This window comes from Cimex lectularius, unplaced genomic scaffold (genome assembly GCF_000648675.2).
Source record: "Cimex lectularius strain Harlan isolate CLEC.00 unplaced genomic scaffold, Clec_2.1 scaffold185, whole genome shotgun sequence".
Classification (NCBI taxonomy): Eukaryota; Metazoa; Arthropoda; class Insecta; order Hemiptera; family Cimicidae; genus Cimex; species Cimex lectularius.
In genome coordinates, this window is record NW_019392756.1 from 34,824 (window position 1) to 54,502 (window position 19,679).

At 36.2% G+C, this 19,679-nt stretch overlaps 3 protein-coding genes across 4 annotated transcripts; 2 read left to right on the forward strand and 1 right to left on the reverse strand.

Moving 5' to 3' along the window:
• Window positions 1-1,649: 1,649 nt before the first annotated feature.
• On the reverse strand, window positions 1,650-2,659 carry LOC106663226 (anaphase-promoting complex subunit 10). Its single transcript, XM_014387896.2, has 3 exons — window positions 2,409-2,659; window positions 2,162-2,324; window positions 1,650-2,106 (listed from the first exon to the last, which is right to left on the reverse strand). The coding sequence occupies exons 1-3, from the start codon at window positions 2,536-2,538 to the stop codon at window positions 1,815-1,817; spliced, it is 585 nt and encodes a 194-aa protein (XP_014243382.1). The 5' UTR covers window positions 2,539-2,659; the 3' UTR covers window positions 1,650-1,814.
• A 228-nt stretch (window positions 2,660-2,887) lies between these two features.
• Window positions 2,888-6,569, forward strand: LOC106663225 (ubiquitin carboxyl-terminal hydrolase calypso). 2 transcript variants are annotated; one of them, XM_024227317.1, is made up of 4 exons: window positions 2,888-2,930; window positions 3,024-3,289; window positions 3,349-3,758; window positions 5,837-6,569. In XM_024227317.1, the coding sequence occupies exons 1-4, from the start codon at window positions 2,903-2,905 to the stop codon at window positions 6,402-6,404; spliced, it is 1,272 nt and encodes a 423-aa protein (XP_024083085.1). In that variant the 5' UTR covers window positions 2,888-2,902; the 3' UTR covers window positions 6,405-6,569. The 2 variants fall into 2 exon arrangements, with proteins under 2 accessions (XP_024083085.1, XP_014243381.1); XM_014387895.2 differs by lacking the exon at window positions 2,888-2,930 and having other exon boundaries at window positions 2,937-3,289; window positions 5,837-6,568.
• Window positions 6,570-8,949: 2,380 nt separating this feature from the next.
• Window positions 8,950-18,133, forward strand: LOC106663205 (tyrosine-protein kinase Src64B). The gene is made up of 12 exons (XM_014387867.2): window positions 8,950-9,137; window positions 9,221-9,301; window positions 9,379-9,491; window positions 12,244-12,393; window positions 13,059-13,176; window positions 13,242-13,340; window positions 13,412-13,665; window positions 13,730-13,894; window positions 13,972-14,231; window positions 16,024-16,177; window positions 16,259-16,390; window positions 16,449-18,133. Exons 3-12 carry the CDS (start codon window positions 9,443-9,445, stop codon window positions 16,658-16,660), a joined length of 1,593 nt encoding a protein of 530 aa, XP_014243353.1. The 5' UTR covers window positions 8,950-9,137; window positions 9,221-9,301; window positions 9,379-9,442; the 3' UTR covers window positions 16,661-18,133.
• Window positions 18,134-19,679: the final 1,546 nt, after the last annotated feature.

Consider the following 19,679-nt stretch of genomic DNA (forward strand, 5'->3'; position numbering starts at 1 on the left):
TCTGTGCTTAAAAGCACAATAATAAGTCCTAGTTCATCAAGGAACTTGATTAGTAGGCCCAGTTCAGTGGTTGAATCTCTTCTACAGTTACATTTCTTTGGGCGTGTGTAGCACCACCACAGTTTGTTAGAAGGTGTGTTGGGGTCTCTTCAGCTTCTTTGCAGAATCTGCACTTGCAATCAGAACAAACCTCTTCTCATTTGATACAGAACCAAGCTAGATGATAGATGCATGCACTCTTTAAGAGCTGTTGCATCCCCCATTCTGTACTTAAAAGCACACTAGTAAGTTCTAGTTCATCAAGGAACTTGATTAGTAGGCCCAGTTTCAGTGGTTGAATCTCTTCTACGGTTACATTACTTTGGGCATGTGTGGCACCATCACAGTTTGTTAGTAGGTGTGTTGGTGTCTCTTCAGCTTCTTTGCAGAATCTGCACTTGCAATCAGAACAAAGCTTCTTATTCTTTTAAAGCCCGTCATATTTCATTTTCAATTATCTAATGTCTATAAGAAAATTTCACAGATATCCATTGATACATTCGACTCAGGATCTGATGGTGACTTCTCAAACTTCAAAAATATACCCTCAGTGAAGTTGTTTTGCAGCTTCTTAAACAATCATATATAAACAGTTGGAATTATATCTGTTTGGTTCCAAATCAAAGTAGGTTCAGGTGTCCTCACGGCTAACTCTTGGGTCTAACCCTTTTTCACTTATTCTTCAGTGACTTGACTTTAGACAATAACTGTTTCTTTCTATTTTTAATATGATCATCTTGCTCTTTAGTTTTCAGTCAATGATTTACACCAGTGGTGCGATGACATCTTTAAACTTGGACAAATGTTTTTGTTTATTACTTATTGTACTTAAAAAGCAATCCATCTGGCTCAATACAAAATTCAACCTTCATACAAAAACCATCTTCACAAGAGACTAACCGAGGAGGATCCTCTCGTGTTTTCACAAATTATGACGAATTGATTCTGTCTGTATATTTCTATTGTCTGACTGGTACTTTAATATGCATACTGTTTAGTCATTGCTGAATTACTTTTTCTTCACAGCTTACCAATAATATCGATTCTATAGAACAGTTCTTGAATCTTAAATTCCATTCTGCATACCAGCAGTAAAATGTTCTTCTACCAGCATTCCTGTATGCAAATAAATAAATGTTACATCCCTTCTTGATAAGGTAGACTTCCCAGTTTGAAATACTGATATGAATTTTTCTTTTTTTCTGCTGTATGCAGGTATGCTGTTCTTCGGTGTGCTTAATTGTTCCTAAAAGTTGCTGGTAGAAAAATAGTATCCTTGGACGGTAGAAAAATTTAGCCTGATTGCTGATTCAGTAGATGTATGTTCTACAACCGCACTGCCAGAATAAAAACCTTTGAAATGTCATAAATAAAACCCATTAAATCAAAAAAAGTCATTACAGGAAAAAAAATTTAGAAAATTTAAAAAATCTCTTGGTCAGTAAATAACATAGCTTGGTCTTTTCTGATCCCGATTTGTCTATCCTTCCTGCTTTAGCCTGTCAGACATGTTTCAGCTTTTCTCACCATATTCGGAAGTAGTTTTGTGTGTTATTTTGTTAATAAGTTTGTAAAATATCAATGCATATTTTAGAAGCAATGAGAAATGATCAGACCAAACAATTTACAGTTTAATTGTCTTTAGCGTTTTATAATATATATATAGATTTTTTTTAAAAAATTAAATACAACTTTTAAAATGGTTATCAAGCAATATAAATTTGTATGATACAAAAAATGGTACGTTTAACTCATCTGTGTATAAAAATTAATGCTTATCGAATACAACTGTATTGTAAGAAATTGACCGTTTGAAAGTTCGCTTGTGAATCGGCAAGCGGCATCAGGCCCGATCGCTCTACGGGCGAGTGGATTTTGATCTGCCTGATGTGAGTATCCCGCCCATTTTGGTGGTTGCTCATTATCGCAATCTGTATCATGAACGTCCTCAGCTGTTTCGCTTTGGCGTCCTTGACCGGTATGACGATCCAACCTGCCGGCTCGTGCAGGTCGAGTACTTCAATCTCCTGTATGTCGTTGTAGCTCGTACCGGCTCTGATCGACACCCTACAAAGGTTCAAAAGTGAAATCTTCCATTTAATATTAAACTATTCGTACAAACCTGGACGGCGTGTAGCTTTCGTCGAGTTTAAAATCAGTGTATATGCAGACGTCCGACACCGTCGTCTTTCTCCTAAACTGTATGCTTACAAGATGCGGCAGACCACCGTCCGACTGCCAGTACGTGTCTAATAAATCATCCCTTAGCTGATCCACACCAAAGCCTTAATGCCGTTGTAACATAAATTATTATTACTTTAAAAAAATCTTCAAGGTGGGATAAAATGTCCTCTGTAAAAAGTATTCACCGGGTTTACAGGAAGATAACGACCAGATTGATTGACTTCCGACCTCCCTTAATTTTCCAAGCCTTACATCGCGGAATAAATCGTTCTCTGCCGGTTTTGTTTCTGATTGCTTTTCATCTTCTTTTTCCATTTGCACGACTTATTATTATTATTGTTATTTTTTAAACAAAAAATAAACGTTTTAACTTAATTTGAAAACTGTATAACAGTTTATTACCTTCAAACTTCAAACGACCATAACTGACTGTGAGGTACCTCGAACTACCCTACAGATAGTAGCACATATAGACCCTCAAAGTTTAAAAAATAATAAAGTAACATGTTGATTATCCATTCAAATAATAATTATATTATAAAAAACCATATATCAAAATTAAGAAGAAAAATATGAATGCTTAAATTGCCTAAAATTGACTTAAAGGATAGTTAAATATGTATGTAGTTTGTACAGTTGGTTTGTATTTATTTCCCGGGTATGTTTAGTTCGGGTACAAATGACCAGAGCGCTCATAGTTAAACAATGTTGGTTATCCTCTGTTTATGTTTATGTTTCTTTACATTATCAATACTGATGGTCCATTAGAAAAAAATCGATTGATTGTAAAATGCCTGTAGACATTACGAGGCTGACGGAAGGCTGGCTGGAGCTGGAAAGTGACCCGGGGCTTTTCACCCTCCTCCTGGAAGACTTCGGGGTCAAAGGTGTCCAGGTGGAAGAGATCTACGATCTGCAGAAGTCGTTGGAAGGGCCGGTATACGGTTTTATATTCTTGTTCAGATGGATCGAGGAGAGGAGGTCGAGGAGGAAAATAGTGGATCAGAGCGAGATGTACGTCAACGACGAGGAGATAGTCAACAATATATTTTTCGCCCAGCAGATGGTAATTAATAATTGTTAATAAAGGATATAGTTGTAGGATCAAATTGGTTTGCGTTAAAGGTACCCAACAGCTGCGCGACGCATTCTCTCCTGTCTGTTCTTCTCAACTGTGCTAATATACAGTTAGGGTCGACGCTTAGTCGGCTGAAGGGACATACTGTGGGCATGGACCCGGAAAACAAGGGCTGGGCGATCGGCAACAGCCCCGAGCTGGCACGCGCGCACAATTCGCACGCGATGCCCCAGGCGAAACGCCGGCTGGATAAATCGTCCGGCGTCTCGACCGGCAGGTACACAGGCGAAGCGTACCACTTTGTCAGCTATGTACCGATAAATGGTCACCTTTTTGAACTGGACGGGTTGAAACCGTCTCCGATCGACCACGGCCCTTGGGACAATGGAGAAGACTGGACTGAAAAGTTCCACAGGGTGATAGCAGACAGGCTCGGGGAAAAGTACAATGACATCAGGTAAAAAGAAATTTTTTCAGATAAATGTTTGATCCACTTACTATAACTCTCCATCTCAATTTAATTGTTGTCACTGACTCTTGGTGTCAGAATCTGACTCCATCTCAACCGACACTAACTCATGGTCTGTGTATCTGATTCCATGTTAACCAAACTGACTTTTTCACCCTGGTCACAATAATCCTGTCTACAATTTGATCGCACATATTTAACATACATATCCATAAAATTGTACATTACATTATGTATATAAAGCTTTTTTACGCAGAAAACAAACACTTTGAGTGAGTCGAAATACTTTGATTGAATATAAAAAATATTTTTTTTTTTATTGTATAAATTCACTTTTTTCCACATCCTACATGTATTTGTTAAATTTAAACAATGCTTGTAAATCCCAGGCCCTGAAGATATCTCAATAAAGATCGAAACATTGGCATGATAAAGGAAATGTTTTTCTGAAACCTACGTCACATCTCATGATTTCTGAATAATAAAGCTTTTTATTCTCTCCTTAGATTTAGAATGTACCAAAATTTAAATGATTTACAAAAGTTAAGAATGCACTCAGGTGCCTTTCCTCTAACACTATGCTGTACCTTCCAACTTGATTCTTGCAGCAGTACTTCTCTCTAAAGCTTGAGCCTGGTCCTTTCCTTTAGCTCGCAATCAAAAAGCCATCCCACATCTAGACTGCTACCTCGCTATCCACCTTTAGGGTTTTCAATTAATTTAAAACAATGTAAATACTCTTTAGCTTTTCCATGACTGCTTAAAATTTGGGTATTTTTATTGTGTGAGCAAGTTGAGCCTTCCTACTTGCAAAATTGCGGGGAAAACACCTTTTCATGTGGAATCCTTGCTCTGTTTCAAGTACCTTCCAGAATTCTACTTTCATATCGTTGTTCATTGCCGCCTCCTATGCCTCTTGGTCTGCTGCCTTATTTCCTTTATTATCGATATGAGCCTTGACCCATTGGAATGCTATTTCCCAACCTTTACTTTTTAGGCATTGTAGGCAAGGTCTTTTTGATAATATTGGATGATGGCTCTGGTTATAACCATTCCTCAGTACTTCTAAGGCTACTTGGCTATCTGCTTTGATGGTCGCTGATTTTGGACCTTCCAATTTGTTGTCCTGTTCCAAGATTAATGATTTGGAGAATTAAATTGAGTTACTGGCTGCTGAAAGGGGCCATTCTTCAGGCGTCTGGTTCCAGGTCTGGTCCGCTGATAACCAAACTTGGTCTGAAGCATCTGACACCGTCTCAACTGACACTGACCAACGGTCTCTGAATCTGGCACCTGGCACCATCTCAACCAACACTGACTGACGGTCTGTGCATCTTACTCCATCTTAACCGAACTGACTTAGGGTCTTAAGAATCTGTCATCGTCTAAACAGACACACTGACCCACGGTTTCTGAATCTGACTCCATCTTAACCAAACATTCATGATCTAAGAATTTGACTCCATTTCAACTGACACTGACTCACAGTCTATCTTTTTAATAAGTTAGCTTAAAAGTAGGCCAGGTGATAACATATGTATGATAACGTATATGCTGAAAGATAAGCTGGAAGTGTGTGGTGATTAGTGACTGTTAATCGATATTTATTTTGAAATCGTGAGATGCGGTCTGGTGTGATGTAGGTTTCAGAAAAACATTTTCTTTATCGTGCCAAAGTTTCGATCTTTATTGAGATCATCTTCAGGGCTCAAAGTGTTTGTCTTCTGTGTAATTGTGCCATTCTTGCGTATCATGTCGAGAGTGCCCACTATAGGCACGATAAAGAAAATGTTTTTCTGAAACCTGCATCACACCAGACCGCATCTTACGATTTCTAAATAAATAAGCTGGAAGGTTTGTAAAAGCTGGACAAGGGTCAATACAATAAGGATAGAGTGAAAATGACCAAACTAAGGTTACTAAGGGCAGTAAATTGAAGGATTTCCCATAGTAGAGTTTGAAGTGGGGAAGGCCACTATAGTTGACCGTCATCATCATAGGACTATAAAAATTACAATCCCCTGACCAAAATGAGTTCAAATCCCTAAACTCTATTTTTATTTTAGATTCAATCTGATGGCTGTGGTTCCGGATAAACGTTTGGCCTTAACCCACAGGCTAAACATGCTTCGAACAAACAGACAGATAGTTCTAGACGCCCTTCAACAGTTGGTGAGCGATCGATGCGAAGGTGGAGACGAAGTTTCACTCGTTATCGGAGAAGAGATTAAAGATTACACGACGCCGATCGTCATCAGGACGTCCGAAGAGGACAAATTCATCGTGATACGCGTTCCGAAGGGGGACAAGCAAGAAGAGTCGCAAGGGCTCCAGAGGACGTTCTCGCCTAAGGACTTGTTGGCGCTTCTCAAGAACCTCGATTCAGAAGTCTCCTCGACTGAGGCTTCCCTCCGCGAAGAAAATGACAAGAGGAGAAGGTATAAAATCGATGACTGCCGTCGGACGCACAACTATGACGAGTTCATATGCACTTTTCTTTCGATGCTGGCCGAACAGGGCAAGCTGACTGAACTCGTCGTCCCACCTTCAGTCGTCCCGAAGAAAGTAGTCGTAACCAAAAGGACTCAGGAACGACAGAATAAAAAGAAAACAAAACAGAGAAGAAGAAAATAATTACTCGCTTTGATAATTAAGAAAGCATTTTTATGATCCTTCCGTTTGAATTCTAATGACAAGCAATAATTTATTATTAGAAAAATAAAGAAATGAATTTCAATGAATCTATTCAGAGGCATGAAATGGAAAAAAGGTTTTTCCAGTTTTGATACTATTGTAAATATTTTGTATATATATTTTATACTTGTTAAATATTATAAATATATCTATTTGAAGCTAATAAATGTTTATATTTATGGGGGAGAAAAGCTGGTAAGACAATATTCATTGTGCATTGTCCCCAATAATCATAGTTCTATTTAATAAGTCAGTTTCAGCAGGAGTTTACACTGATATTTTTAAAGGTATCTTGATCATTCCTTTATATATGGGCGGTCTTCGAATTTACCATTTTGTAGTCATTGGCATTAGATATATTTTTGTTGCTTTGCTCAGCTTTGTTAGCAATGCGCTAGTGTCAGGGCATCAGTTATATGTGATATGGACTTTTGATTAAGTTATCACTCAGATCGCAGGAGATCGGGGCAGCCGAGTGCTCATGGCGACTGACTCGTATTTGCCACGTTAGTAGCTTTGGGTTTGAATCCTGGAAGAGACCATGGCTTTTTAATAGATTATGGTTTGCTAAATGTATTATAAAGTTTGACCATGCAACATGCAATGCTTAAGTGCATGTTAAGCCCTCCTGTATGATCTATTTTCATTTAGACTTAATGATTATGGCATTCGTGAGATGTTGCTTAGCTGATCAATATATTTCCAATGACACCTGTGTACCCCAAGGATCACTTCTAGGACCATTTCTTTTTAAGCCGTTTATTAATGAAATTTATTAATGAGTAGTGAATTGTTTCATTACTATTTTGAGAGAGTTTTATGGTCTCACTAATCTTTTGTGAAAGTTTTTCAAAGTCTCACTTCTATTTTGTGAAAGTTGTTCATGGTCTCGCATAATTATTTAATATTTTGTGAGAGAGTTTTATGATCTCACTAATATTTTGTGAAAGTTGTTCATGGGCTTGCTTAATTATTGAATATTTTGTGAAAGAGTTTTGTGGTTTCACTAATATTTTGTGAAAGTTTCTTATGGTCTCGCTTAATGATTGACTATTTTGTGAGATAGTTTATGGCCTCACTATTATTTTGTGAAAGTTTTTCATGGTACTATTTTGATGAGAAATTTTTTACAGTTTCAACTAATGATTTACAATTTTGTGAGAGGTTTATGAACTCACTAACATTTTGTGAGAGATCTTTTTGGTCACTACTCTTTTTAGATAATTTTTCATGGTCTCACTAATATTTTGTGAAAATTTTTCATTGTCTTGCATAATGATTTACTATTTTGTGAGAAAGTTTCATGGTCTCACTAATATTTTGTGAAAATTTTTCATTGTCTCGCATAATGATTTACTATTTTGCGAGAAAGTTTTATGGTCTCACTAATGTTTTGTGAAAGGTTTTCATAGTGTCACATAAGAATCTACCTTTTTGTGAGTTTTACAAGCTCACACTATTTCGTGTCAATTTTTCCATGGTCTCACTGCTACTTTGTAAGTATTTTTCATGGGCTGACACAATACTCTACTTTTTTGTGATCTTTATTCAGATATCGTGAGATGCGGTCGGGTTTGTGATCGTTTTTCTCATACAATGATCTATTTTATGAGTTTTTCAATCCCCTCTTACAAGTAAATTCTTCTCTGCAGGTTCACTGATGGTCAATCAATTTCTAATTTTTAATTTGTTTCCTTTTTTAATTTAGCCTTGTCTATACATAAAAATAATGGTTGTACTTTAATACATGTAATATAGACATGAAGAAACTTGTCCATACCACCTTTGGCTACTTTGCTAAAAATTCATAATAAATGTGTGTTTCTTAGTGACCTGTTATTTCATAATTTGTTGAAGTCGTGAGGAAGTTTAGAATGAGGTAGTTTAGAAACACACCTTTTTCATTCTTTAAATGTCAGCAAAAAAGTAAAAAAGGTGTTTTTCTAAACTACCTCATTCTTGATGACTTCAACAAATTTTGGAATTACTGTAAATGGATATTATACCCTTTGAACGGTTGAGTTTTTATCCTGATTTAATTTTATTTCAGGTATTACTTTAAACATATACAACTTTACTTTATTTTTAAATTTAATTTCTGCTTTATGCATTGCTTGACTGTTGGCATAGTGAATTTTTAGTCTGCAATTTTCTGGTCGTATAAGAATTTCTAATTATGTATTTATTTATTTTCTGACTTGATGAATTCTTTTTTAAGAAGAAAGTTTTGGTAAAATGGTAGATTTGTAGAAAAATTAATGGTCATTCAACCCTTTGTCAAAGGAGTCTTTGCCCTGAATTGATTTCTTCTGGAGGGGGCTCCGACATGGGGAAAATCACACCTAAAAAAAGGTCAAAATTTTCACAAAAAAAAACCCAATTTGATGGAATTGTTCAAGCAGTTTTATACTTAAAAACGAGTCAAATGGTCAAATTTAATCCAGACGGTTTGAAGATTTTTCGACCATATCGGCTCACTCGCATTTTGAGTTTTGGCAGTCGTGGGAAGGCCCGTAAACAAGACCGTCGGCCGTACCGACCTCCACGTAAAAAAACGACCGTGTTTACGGTCCGACCGTCGGCCCGTCCGTAAATACGACCGTGGCCGTCCTCTCATCCGCATACGAGGAGACTTCAACGTTGACTTCCCCAGACGGGGAAAATATGGATTTTGTGAGTTATACCACCCGAGGTTATATTTACACACGAGCCCCTTTCCAAAAACAGGTTTGATTTTTTTCTCTTTCTCTTCCCAGGGGTTTAATGACATTTTGACAAGGTGTAAATATTAAAAGAAACCCGTGTTTTATCATGAAAACCACGGAACGTGCTATGAAGTAAGTATCCTTTCTTCCCCACTCTTAAACAGACGGATCATTTTCACATTTATGCTTTTTTCCCCATTTTTGTTAAGGATAAAGTTTAAAGATGTGTGAGCTGGGCTGATTTCACGAGGGCTGTCGTGTAATCTCGAAAATATGGGAATGTGCTGCAGCCGACACAACACCGACGGTGCCAGACCGTTGAGTAAGTAAACGCATCTGAGGTATTAAAGCCAAAGCAATCAAATTTCTACATGTCATGTACCAACATCAACACTATAAATACTATAAAATGATTTCCTGTTTAGTATGGATTTTTAACAATTTCTATCATCTTCTTACATAGTATGAATTCCATGCAATGATCTACTATTTTGTGAGCATTCTTAAGAAAAAGGGTTTTTAATGATGTCACACATGATCTACTATTCACTCAGAGTTTGTCATGGTCTTGAACAATGATCTGTGTAGGTCTTGGTTGAGATGAAAAGCTAGTGTCACGAGCGGGATTCGAACCCATGACCTTCGGTTCAATGTGCCGCTGCTCTAACCAAGACCTTAGATAAAAAGATTAATTGAAATAATTACTGGTGGTCAATTATGACTGCTAAACATATATGGATTATTGTAATAATTAAAGAACTTTGGTAACAGCTCCCCGTGGCCACTTCATAGGCTGAGAATCAAATCCTGGTAACACGACATTTGAAAAATGGCAAAAAGAGGGAAAACTTGAAAGGTTGTGGGTTGAGATGAGGGATGAATTGGTGTTCGAATGGATCAAAGTCAATATTTAGAGCAGCAGTGTATTTAATCAAAGTCGTGGGTTTGAATCTCAGTTGTCACTAGTACCAACACCTTAAATTTATTATAAAAAGAATAAATTAATTGAAATAATATGAATAATAATGGTATTTTATTTAACTGTTAGAGAAAGAATACAAAAAGAAAATAAACATTAATAATAAGTCAATTCACTAGTTTCGGGTCCGCTTGACCAATTAATATATTACAATTAATTAAGGTTTTTAGTTGAGATAAAAAAGGGTCACGATAGCTCAAGTGGTAGAGCAGTGGCGTATCAAGCTGAAGATCGTGGGTTCGAATCCCGTTCATGCCATTGACTTTTTTATCTCAACTGAAAACCTTAATTAATTGTAATATATTAATAATAAGAATGGACTAGTTCGTCTGTTGACAAAATAGAAATGAAACAATTACTAAAGCTATATTGTAGTAGTTTTTCATGGTCTCATTTCTAGTTTGTGAGCCTTTCATACTCTACGATTTTATTTATTTATTTTTTGACCCACTTCTATTTTGTGACAATTTTTTCATATTCTCTCACCACAATCTATTCTTGTGAGAGTTGTTGAGGTCTTGCACAATGATCTACTGTTTTGTGAGTATTTCATTGTATCACACAATGATCTATTTTGAGAGAGTTTTTCATGGACTCACACAATGATATACAATTTTGTGAGAGTTACACAATGATCTGAGTACTGTGAGTTTTTCAAGCACTTTCACAATGATCTCTAATAATAATAATAAAAATAATAATAATATTTTATTTTACTGTAAGAGAAACAATATAAAAAGGAAACAATCATTAATAATAACTCCATTATATTTAGTGGTCTGATTGACCAAATTACTTCTTTCAATTAATTAATCTTTATGTAAGGTATTGGTTGAAATGAAAAAGTTAGTGTTACGAGGGGGATTCGAACCACGACCTTTGGCTCAATATGCCACTTGAGCTATCGTGACTTTGATCTACTTGGACACCAACTCCCATCTCAACCTACTTAATATTAATAATACATTATTAATAACAATGGACTGTCTGTCAATAAAATAGAAATGAAACAATTACAAAAACTAGCTCTATTTTGTGGGAGTTTTTCATGGTGCCATTATTATTTTGTGAGTTTTTAATGGTCCCATTATGATTTTGGGAGGGTTTTCTTGGTCTACCTTCAATTTTTAGAGATTTTTTTCAAGGTCTCACTACTGTTTTGTGAGTTTTTCCATGGTCTCGCCACTATTTTGTGAGAGATTTTCATATTCTCACACAACAATCTAAACTTTTGTGACAGTTTTTCATGGACTCACACAACGATCTATTTTGAAAGAATTTTCATGGTCTGAGATGTAATTTGTGAGGGCTTTTCAATCACTCGCACAATGGTCTCCTTATTTTACAAGAGTTTTTCATGGTCTTACCACTATTATGAGTGAGTTTTTCATGGTCTCAGACTCAGTGTTGTATTTTGTGAGGATTTTTCAAGCAGTCACACAGTGACCTACTACTTGGTGAGTTTTTCATAGTCTTACATGGGTTTTTAAACTGCTCACAGTTATCTAATAATAATAATTATTGTTATAATTATAACTAACTATAAGGAGATATGATACAAAAAGGAAATAATCATTAATAATATTGGACTAGAGTCTGTCTATCGATAAAATAGAGATGAAACAATCACTAAAACAATGAGCTCTATTTTGTGGGAATTTTTAATGGCGTCATTATTATTTTGTGAGTTTTTAATTGTCCCACTACAATTTTGCGAGAGTTTTTGTGGTCTCTCTTAAATTTTTAGAAATTTTTTCAAGGTCTCACTACTATTTTGTGAGAGTTTTTTCATACACTCACACAACAATCTACCATTTTATGAGAATTTTTCGTGGTCTCATTATTCTTTTGGGAGTTTTTCGTGGTATCACCTAATGAACTACTATCTGTCAGTTTTTCATGGTCTCATACAATAATCTGTTTATCGTATTGTTAATGATTTCACCCAATTATGATCTTTATATTTACCAATACATCTTTTTCCAAAACGATTCACAATTTCATTGTTCTCTGTAAAAAAGTTTTTGAAACGTTTCATTTTACTTTCTTCAAATTTATTAAATAGTTACTGAAAGTTTATTTATTTATTTTTCAGTGTACCAACAAGGCTACAAAATGGGCATGGAAATGGGTGTAGCCGAGTCTAGATACACTCCGGATCCAAACCGACCAGGCCAGCTGAAAAGGCAAGGCGTCGATATTATTAGGACGCCAACGACGCCATCGGAATACAGAGATAGACAAGGTACTTAGAATATTATATCAGGTCGAAAAATAAGCCCTAATCATTTTTTGACAATTTATCAATATATAGACCAAATGAAGTTAAGTTTTTTCCATTAATAGAGTTTTGCAGGTACTGAAATAAATGAAATTTTTTAAAATGTATAAACAATAGTACAATTAATTAACGTTTTTAGTTGAGATAAAAAAGTCAATGGCATGAGCGGGATTTGGACCCATGATCTTCGGCTTGATACGACACTGCTCTACCACTTGAGCTATCTTGACCTCGATCCACTCGGACACTAACTTCCCATCTCAACCACACCCTTTTTGAATTTTCCCTCCTTTTTGCCATTTTTCAAAATTCAAAAAAGGTATGGTTGAGATGGGAAGTTAGTGTCCGAGTGGATCGAGGTCACGATACCTCAAGTGGTAGAGCAGAGCAGCGGCTATCTAGCTGAAGATCGTGGGTTCGAATCCCGCTCGTTCCATTGACTTTTTTATGTCAACTAAAAACCTTAATTAATTGTATGATATTAATTGGTCAAGCAGACCACAAAACTAGTGAATTTAATAAACAATTATGTTTTCAAAACATGCCAGGGATAAAATCAAATTGTTTAAAAATGCTACAGATTTATTTTACAACCTGAAAATATATCTTTAATTTGGTTGTTCTTACAGTTCAAAGCCAGACCATGGCTCGACATAAAATAGTCGTCGCGGTTTACAACTACCAAAGCAGGGAAGCGTCTGACGTCAGCTTTGTCAAGGGCGACAGGATGGAAGTTCTAGATGACAGGTAAAGAAATTTAGAATAAATTATGTTGGTATTTGTTAAATATTTTTTTCTCATTTATGCAATAGTGAGTCAGACTGGTGGAAAGTAAGGCACTTAAGGACTGGCGATGAAGGACTTATCCCTTGGAATTTTGTAGCTCAAGAAAAGTCTGTCGAGAGTGAAGAGTGAGTCTTTAATTTCATTTGCATTGTTTCCTCTGATTATTGCTTTCTAAAAAAAAAAAAAATTATTCTAGCTGGTATTTTGGTAAAGTATCGAGAAAAGAGGCCGAGAAATTTTTGATGGCTGAGGAAGAGCCAAGGGGAACGTTTTTAGTCAGGGACTCTGAACACAACCCGAGTGGATATTCGCTTTCTGTCAAAGACTGGGAGCAGACACGAGGCTATCATGTCAAACACTACAAAGTGAAACCGTCGGGTGACGAAGGCTATTTTATAGCAGCAAACAAAATATTTCCAACACTCCCTGCCCTCGTTCAAGCTTACACAAGTAAAACTTATCAAAATTAAAATTAAAATTTCCTTTTAATAATAATTTTTGTTTCTTTTTGTAGAAAATGCCTTAGGCCTGTGCCATGTTTTATCGAAACCTTGCCCAAGGCCTGAACCTCAGATTTGGGACCTGGCTCCTCAATTGCGTGATCATTGGGAGATAGACAGGAGCGAAATTCAGCTCATTCACAAACTCGGCCAAGGGAATTTTGGCCAAGTTTGGTATGGTAAGTCATTTTTAATCAAAAATTTTCTTTAGGAAACAAAAAAACTGTTTTTAAATACTCCCCTTTATTTTATCTAGGTAAGTGGAGAAATAGTATCGAAGTGGCCGTGAAGACATTGAGGCAGGGTGCAATGTCGACCCAGGCTTTCCTTCAAGAAGCAGCCATTATGAAGAAATTCCGGCACGACCGGCTTGTCGCTTTGTACGCCGTCTGTTCAAAACAGGAACCGGTTTACATCGTCACCGAATACATGAAGAATGGCTCGTTGCTCGGATTCCTCAGGAACGGTGAAGGGAAAGACCTAGCCCTTCAAGACCTCATATATATAGCTTATCAGGTATTTATTTATGTTTTTCATATCATTTTGTCCAGATTGTAATATCTACCGTAATTTTCGATTACGTTTATTTGTAATAATTTTGCACCAGAAAAAGAGCCTAAAAGCTATGTTATGTGTCAATAAAAATGTAAGTTTTCGCTGCCTTGCTGTGCAGTGCACTAAATCACTGCCAACCTTTCAATAAAAATATATATACAATAAAATAATAAAAAAATGGAAATGTGCATACATCAAGTCACTAGCTGAAATGTGCCTACTTGTTTTGTAAAGTAACAAATTAACAGCACCTCCTCGCCTCATAAAGTCAATAGTGAAAAGTGCCACATAAATTCTCTAGTGGAAACTGATCTCCTCCCTTAAGTCACTTATGAAAAGCAACCCCTTGCTTTATTAAGTCAATAGTGGAAAATGCCACATAAATTCTCTATTGGGAATGATCTCCTCTCCTCCCTTAAGTCACTTATGGAAAGCAATACCTTGCTTTATTCAGTCAATAGTGGAAAATGCCAACTAAAGTAAGAACTGATCTCTTGCTATATAAAGTCTCTTGAGAAAAGCTACTTGCTTCATAAGGCCAATAGCGAAAAGTGCCACATAAAGTCTCAAGTGGGAACTGATCTCTTGCCTCAAAAAATCACTTATGGAAAGCAACCCCTTGGCTCATAAAGTCAATAGTGGAAAGTGCCACATAAAGTCTCAAGTGGGAACAGAACTCTTGCCTCAAAAAGTCACTTGTGGAAAGCAATCCCTTGGCTCAGAAAGTCAACAGTAGAAAGTGCCACATAAAGTCACACATGAGAACTGTCTCTTGCCTTAAGGCACCCTTTGCTCTATAAAATCGATAGTGGACAGTGCCATATAAAGTCTCTAGTAGGAACTCATTTGCCTCATAAAGTCACTTGTGGAAAGTAACCTTGGCTCATAAAGTCAATAGTGGAAAGTGCCACATAAAGTCAATAGTGGAAAGTGCCCACATAAGTTCTCTAGTAGGAACTGATCTCTTGCCTCATAAAGTCATTTGTGGAAAGCAACCCCTTGCCTCATAAAATCAATATTGGAAAATGCCACATAAAGTCAATAGTGGGAAGTGCCACATAAATTCTCTAGTAGGAACTGATCTCTTGCCTCATAAACCCACTTGAGAAAAGCTTCTCCTAGCCTCATAAAGTCAATAGTGGAAACCGACTCATTGCCTAGTTACTAGTGTAAGGAATAATGGCTGAGAGATTAGGGTGTCCAACTCTTATTTACGAACTTGAGTTCCCGAATAGACATGGATTTTTAATTGAAATATGAAAAACAATGGAAGTTGAGTGGTTCTGACCCCTCATTGTGATAACTGGAGCATCTAGAAAAAACGGTGGTTGTTGGCTTGATCTTTGGACATATAAGTATGAAGGGTAACAAAAAGACAAACGAGGCGGCTTAGGCTGTAATGTCTCTACCTTGACTTAACCACCATGATCCAGCTCTTACGATTTGAATCAAGTAAGAGGGGTTCATATTAACTTGATTAATAATAGGTTGAAAAGATTGACACAGTCATTTACTTCTGGAGTGTGTTCTTACTTGGCTCCTTATAGGGAGCGTGTAGGCATGGTGCCCAATATGAGAATTGTGCTTAAGTAGTGATTGTAGGAAACAGGGCTGTTTTATTGTATATAATACTTGGTAGATATGATGCTTTTTGTTTTCTGATGGAATGTATTTATTATAGCGAATTTGTAGTGTGGAAAGGCAGATGGTGAAACACTTTTGGCAATTAAAGTAAATGCTTGTATTTTTTCAGGTGGCGAGTGGTATGAGTTATCTGGAAATGAAACAGCTCATACACAGAGACTTGGCGGCAAGGAATGTCCTTATCGGAGAAAACAACATTGCAAAAATCTGTGACTTCGGCCTCGCGAGGGTAATCGAAGACGACGAGTACTGTCCCAAGCAGGGTAAATATTTTATAATTTTACTTTAAAAATGTAAAACAAGTAATAAACTAATTGAAAAGGTGTAATATCGATATATTTCAGGGTCAAGGTTTCCTGTGAAATGGACAGCTCCTGAGGCTATCGTCTACGGTAGATTTTCAATAAAATCGGACGTCTGGTCGTACGGAATTCTCTTAATGGAACTCTTTACGTATGGGCAAGTCCCATACCCTGGTAAGATATTTTGTATTACTATTATTTTTTTAGATGGTTCTAATTTTGACGTTTTCAGGTATGCACGGTAGGGAGGTGATCGAACAGATCGACCGAGGGTACAGAATGCCGAAACCGACCTCGCACCACATACCCGATCCTATATACAGGATCATGCTTCAGTGTTGGGAAGCGGATCCGGAAAAGCGTCCCACGTTCGAGTTCTTAACGTCGTACCTCGAAGATTTCAATATAGCATCTGAAATCCCATATCGAGATGTGTCCGATTAATTTTTTTTTCTTTTTGACGACGTGCCAATTGCGGAAAAGTTTCCCAGAGGTTACAAAAGTTGCAAAAACAGGGTCAAATTTTTCAATTTTTGGGCGATCACGGATGGTGATGTGTTTTTGTTTTTGTGCTTTTTTTTTCCCAAAAACCCCCTCCCCCCACCCGAATTTCACTTTGAAGAGACTGTGCCTTTAAAATTTTCTGCCTTCTCACACAATTTTTCAAAGAGGAGAGAGAGGAAAAAATGCTATTGTTCTAAAATTTAACGTACATGTGTTAATGTACAATGATCTCAAGAAAGCACAATTTAATTTAATTTTTTTTTCGCTTTTTTATTTTTTTTAAATAGTAATATGTGCGGACTGATTAATTTGTAGCGTGAAGCATTGCGAATGGCAATCGGCGTTAATAAATGTGTGAATCTCTTCATATCAAGTCTTTGCTTGACATCCATGCAGTTCCTAACCATAATTTAAAAATAAAATAAAATAAATAACAAAAATACAGATATTCAAAATAGCCTGTGATTTTTATGTAAAAAAAGAACATTAGGGTGTCCGGATTTGAAAACATTTGAACAGACAAGAAAGTGTCCCTGCATCCCTTCTATTTTCAACAATATGGGTAGTGTAGATCATAGATTCTCAGCCTTATTCTATGCTTAATTATTTATTTTTTGTTAAAGGTGCTTTACTAATCGAGTAATCATTTAATAAAATGGCATGTGAGTTGCTTTGTGAAAGCATATTAACCCAGCAAATGTTTTTCTTTTTTAATACCATTTTATTGCATTGTTTAAAAAAAAGTTGCTCCGCAGAATAAAGATTGTGATTGAGATGATAAATTATGCCTTTTTTCAATCGCCAAAAATATTAGTATGAGCAAAACTGTGCCATCTGAAAGTTTTCCCCCTCAGATCAACACAGCGAAGAAGATTGAGAGAGAAATAAGTGGCGATAGTTTTTTTCTTTTGTACTAAAAAAATTGCAACAAATTGTGTTCTCTTGAGCATTTCGCTAGTCACACTTTTAACATTTTGGACTTTACCCTCATTGAATTTGCTTAAGAATACAAATTCACGTGAGGGGAAAAAATCAGGAATGACAAGGTCTCTATTGTAAATTACAAAAAAAAAAAAAAAATGCTTCTCTACTTTGTACCAATCAAAGGTTTTGCTAATTTAGTGATAATCATTAGTCAAAAATTTTTTCATTTTTTTACATGTACAATTTAAAAATAATTTTTTCTGTTATTAAAATTTATACTAAAAAAAATATAAATATATATAACTAGTATCAAAAGTAATATGTATGTATTTGTCTGTGTACACAATTTTGTGGAAATCAATGCATTTATTTACAATTTAGAATAGTAGCGTTTAACTTAACATGTTATTATTTTTTTATATTTTTTCCAAGTTTTCTTGTACTCAATATGATTTAAAATAAATAGAATGTTTATTCATTGTCTTATTATTGCTGTAACATCTCATTATTTTAATAATCCTGACAGCGTACTGGATTACGAGCATCAAATAATGCCATTGGTTGCGGAAAGTGTTTGCTTGCCTCAACGTCACTAGTGAGGAACACGATGGCCGAGTGGTCAGAGCATTCGACTCGAATGTGAAATCTTGATTAGCCGTGATGTATTTTTAATGGGAAGTATTTAGTGATACTGACCCCTCGTACAAGACACTGAATGGATAGTTGGATTCACAAGTGGACATTTGCCTTCTTGCCACATAACGTCACTAGAAATTTGACATTCTGGCAGATATAGTGTCTGGTTGAAATAGTGCTCTAACCTCATAAAGTCCATAATGGAAATATGTCAACACCACACAGTCATTAGTGGAAAATTGCCATCTTTACACATAAAGCCAATAGAGGTAATATATGTACATCATCCAACAACAAGTGGAAATTTGCCTTCTTTCCACACAAAACCACTAGTGGAAATTTGTCTTCTTGCTACAGTCAATTCTGTAAAACTTCGTATATATCAAATTCCCACAAAGTCATTCATGAAAAGTACATCTTTGCCAAATAAAGCCATTAGTGGAAATGGACATTCTGCCACACAATGTCACTAGTAGAAATTTGACATCCTGCCAGATGAAGTGTCTGGTTGAAATTGTTCTCTACTCTCATAAATTCAATAATGGAAAATTGCCATCTTTCCACATAAGTCACCATTGGAAATTGACTTTCTTGCAGTATAAAGACACTCGTGGAAGGTTAGCTCTTGCCTCAAAAGTTACTAGTGGAAAGTGCCTCATAAAATCATTAGTAGAACACTTCTTGCTTCAAAGTCACTAATGGAAATTTGTCATCCACTTTCCACCAGTGACTTTGAAACAAGGATGTACTTTTCACTTGGGTCTTTATATGGCACTTAAAACTATTGACTTTATGTGGTAAGAGGTCATTTTTCACCAATGACTTTAGGAAGCTAGGGGTAACATTGTATTGGTGCTTTTCACTTGGTCTTTATGTGGCACTTTCAAATATTGACTTTATGTGGTAAGAGGTTACTTATCACTAGTGAAGTAAGGAGGCACTTAAAAAAGTGACTAAGCAGGCAAGAGGCCACTTTCCACTAATGACTTTGGGGTGAGGATGTGTTTTTCACTTTAAGAGGTCATTTTTCACTAATGACTAGGAGGCTAGAACATTGCATTGGTACTTTTCACTTGGGTCTTTATGTGACACTTTCCACTATTGACTTTATGTGGTAAGAGGTCATTTTTCACCAATGACTTTAGGAGGCTAGGAGTAACATGGTCTTTATGTGGCACTTTCAACTATTGGCTTTATGTAGTAAGAGGTTACTTATTACTAGTGAAGTAAGGAGGCATTTAAAAAAGTTACTAAGCATGCAAGAGGCCACTTTCCACTAATGACTTTGAGGTGAGGATGCGTTTTTCACTTTAAGAGGTCATTTTTCACTAATGACTTTAGGAGGCTAGAACATTGCTTTGGTACTTTTCACTTGGGTCTTTATGTGGCACTTTCCACT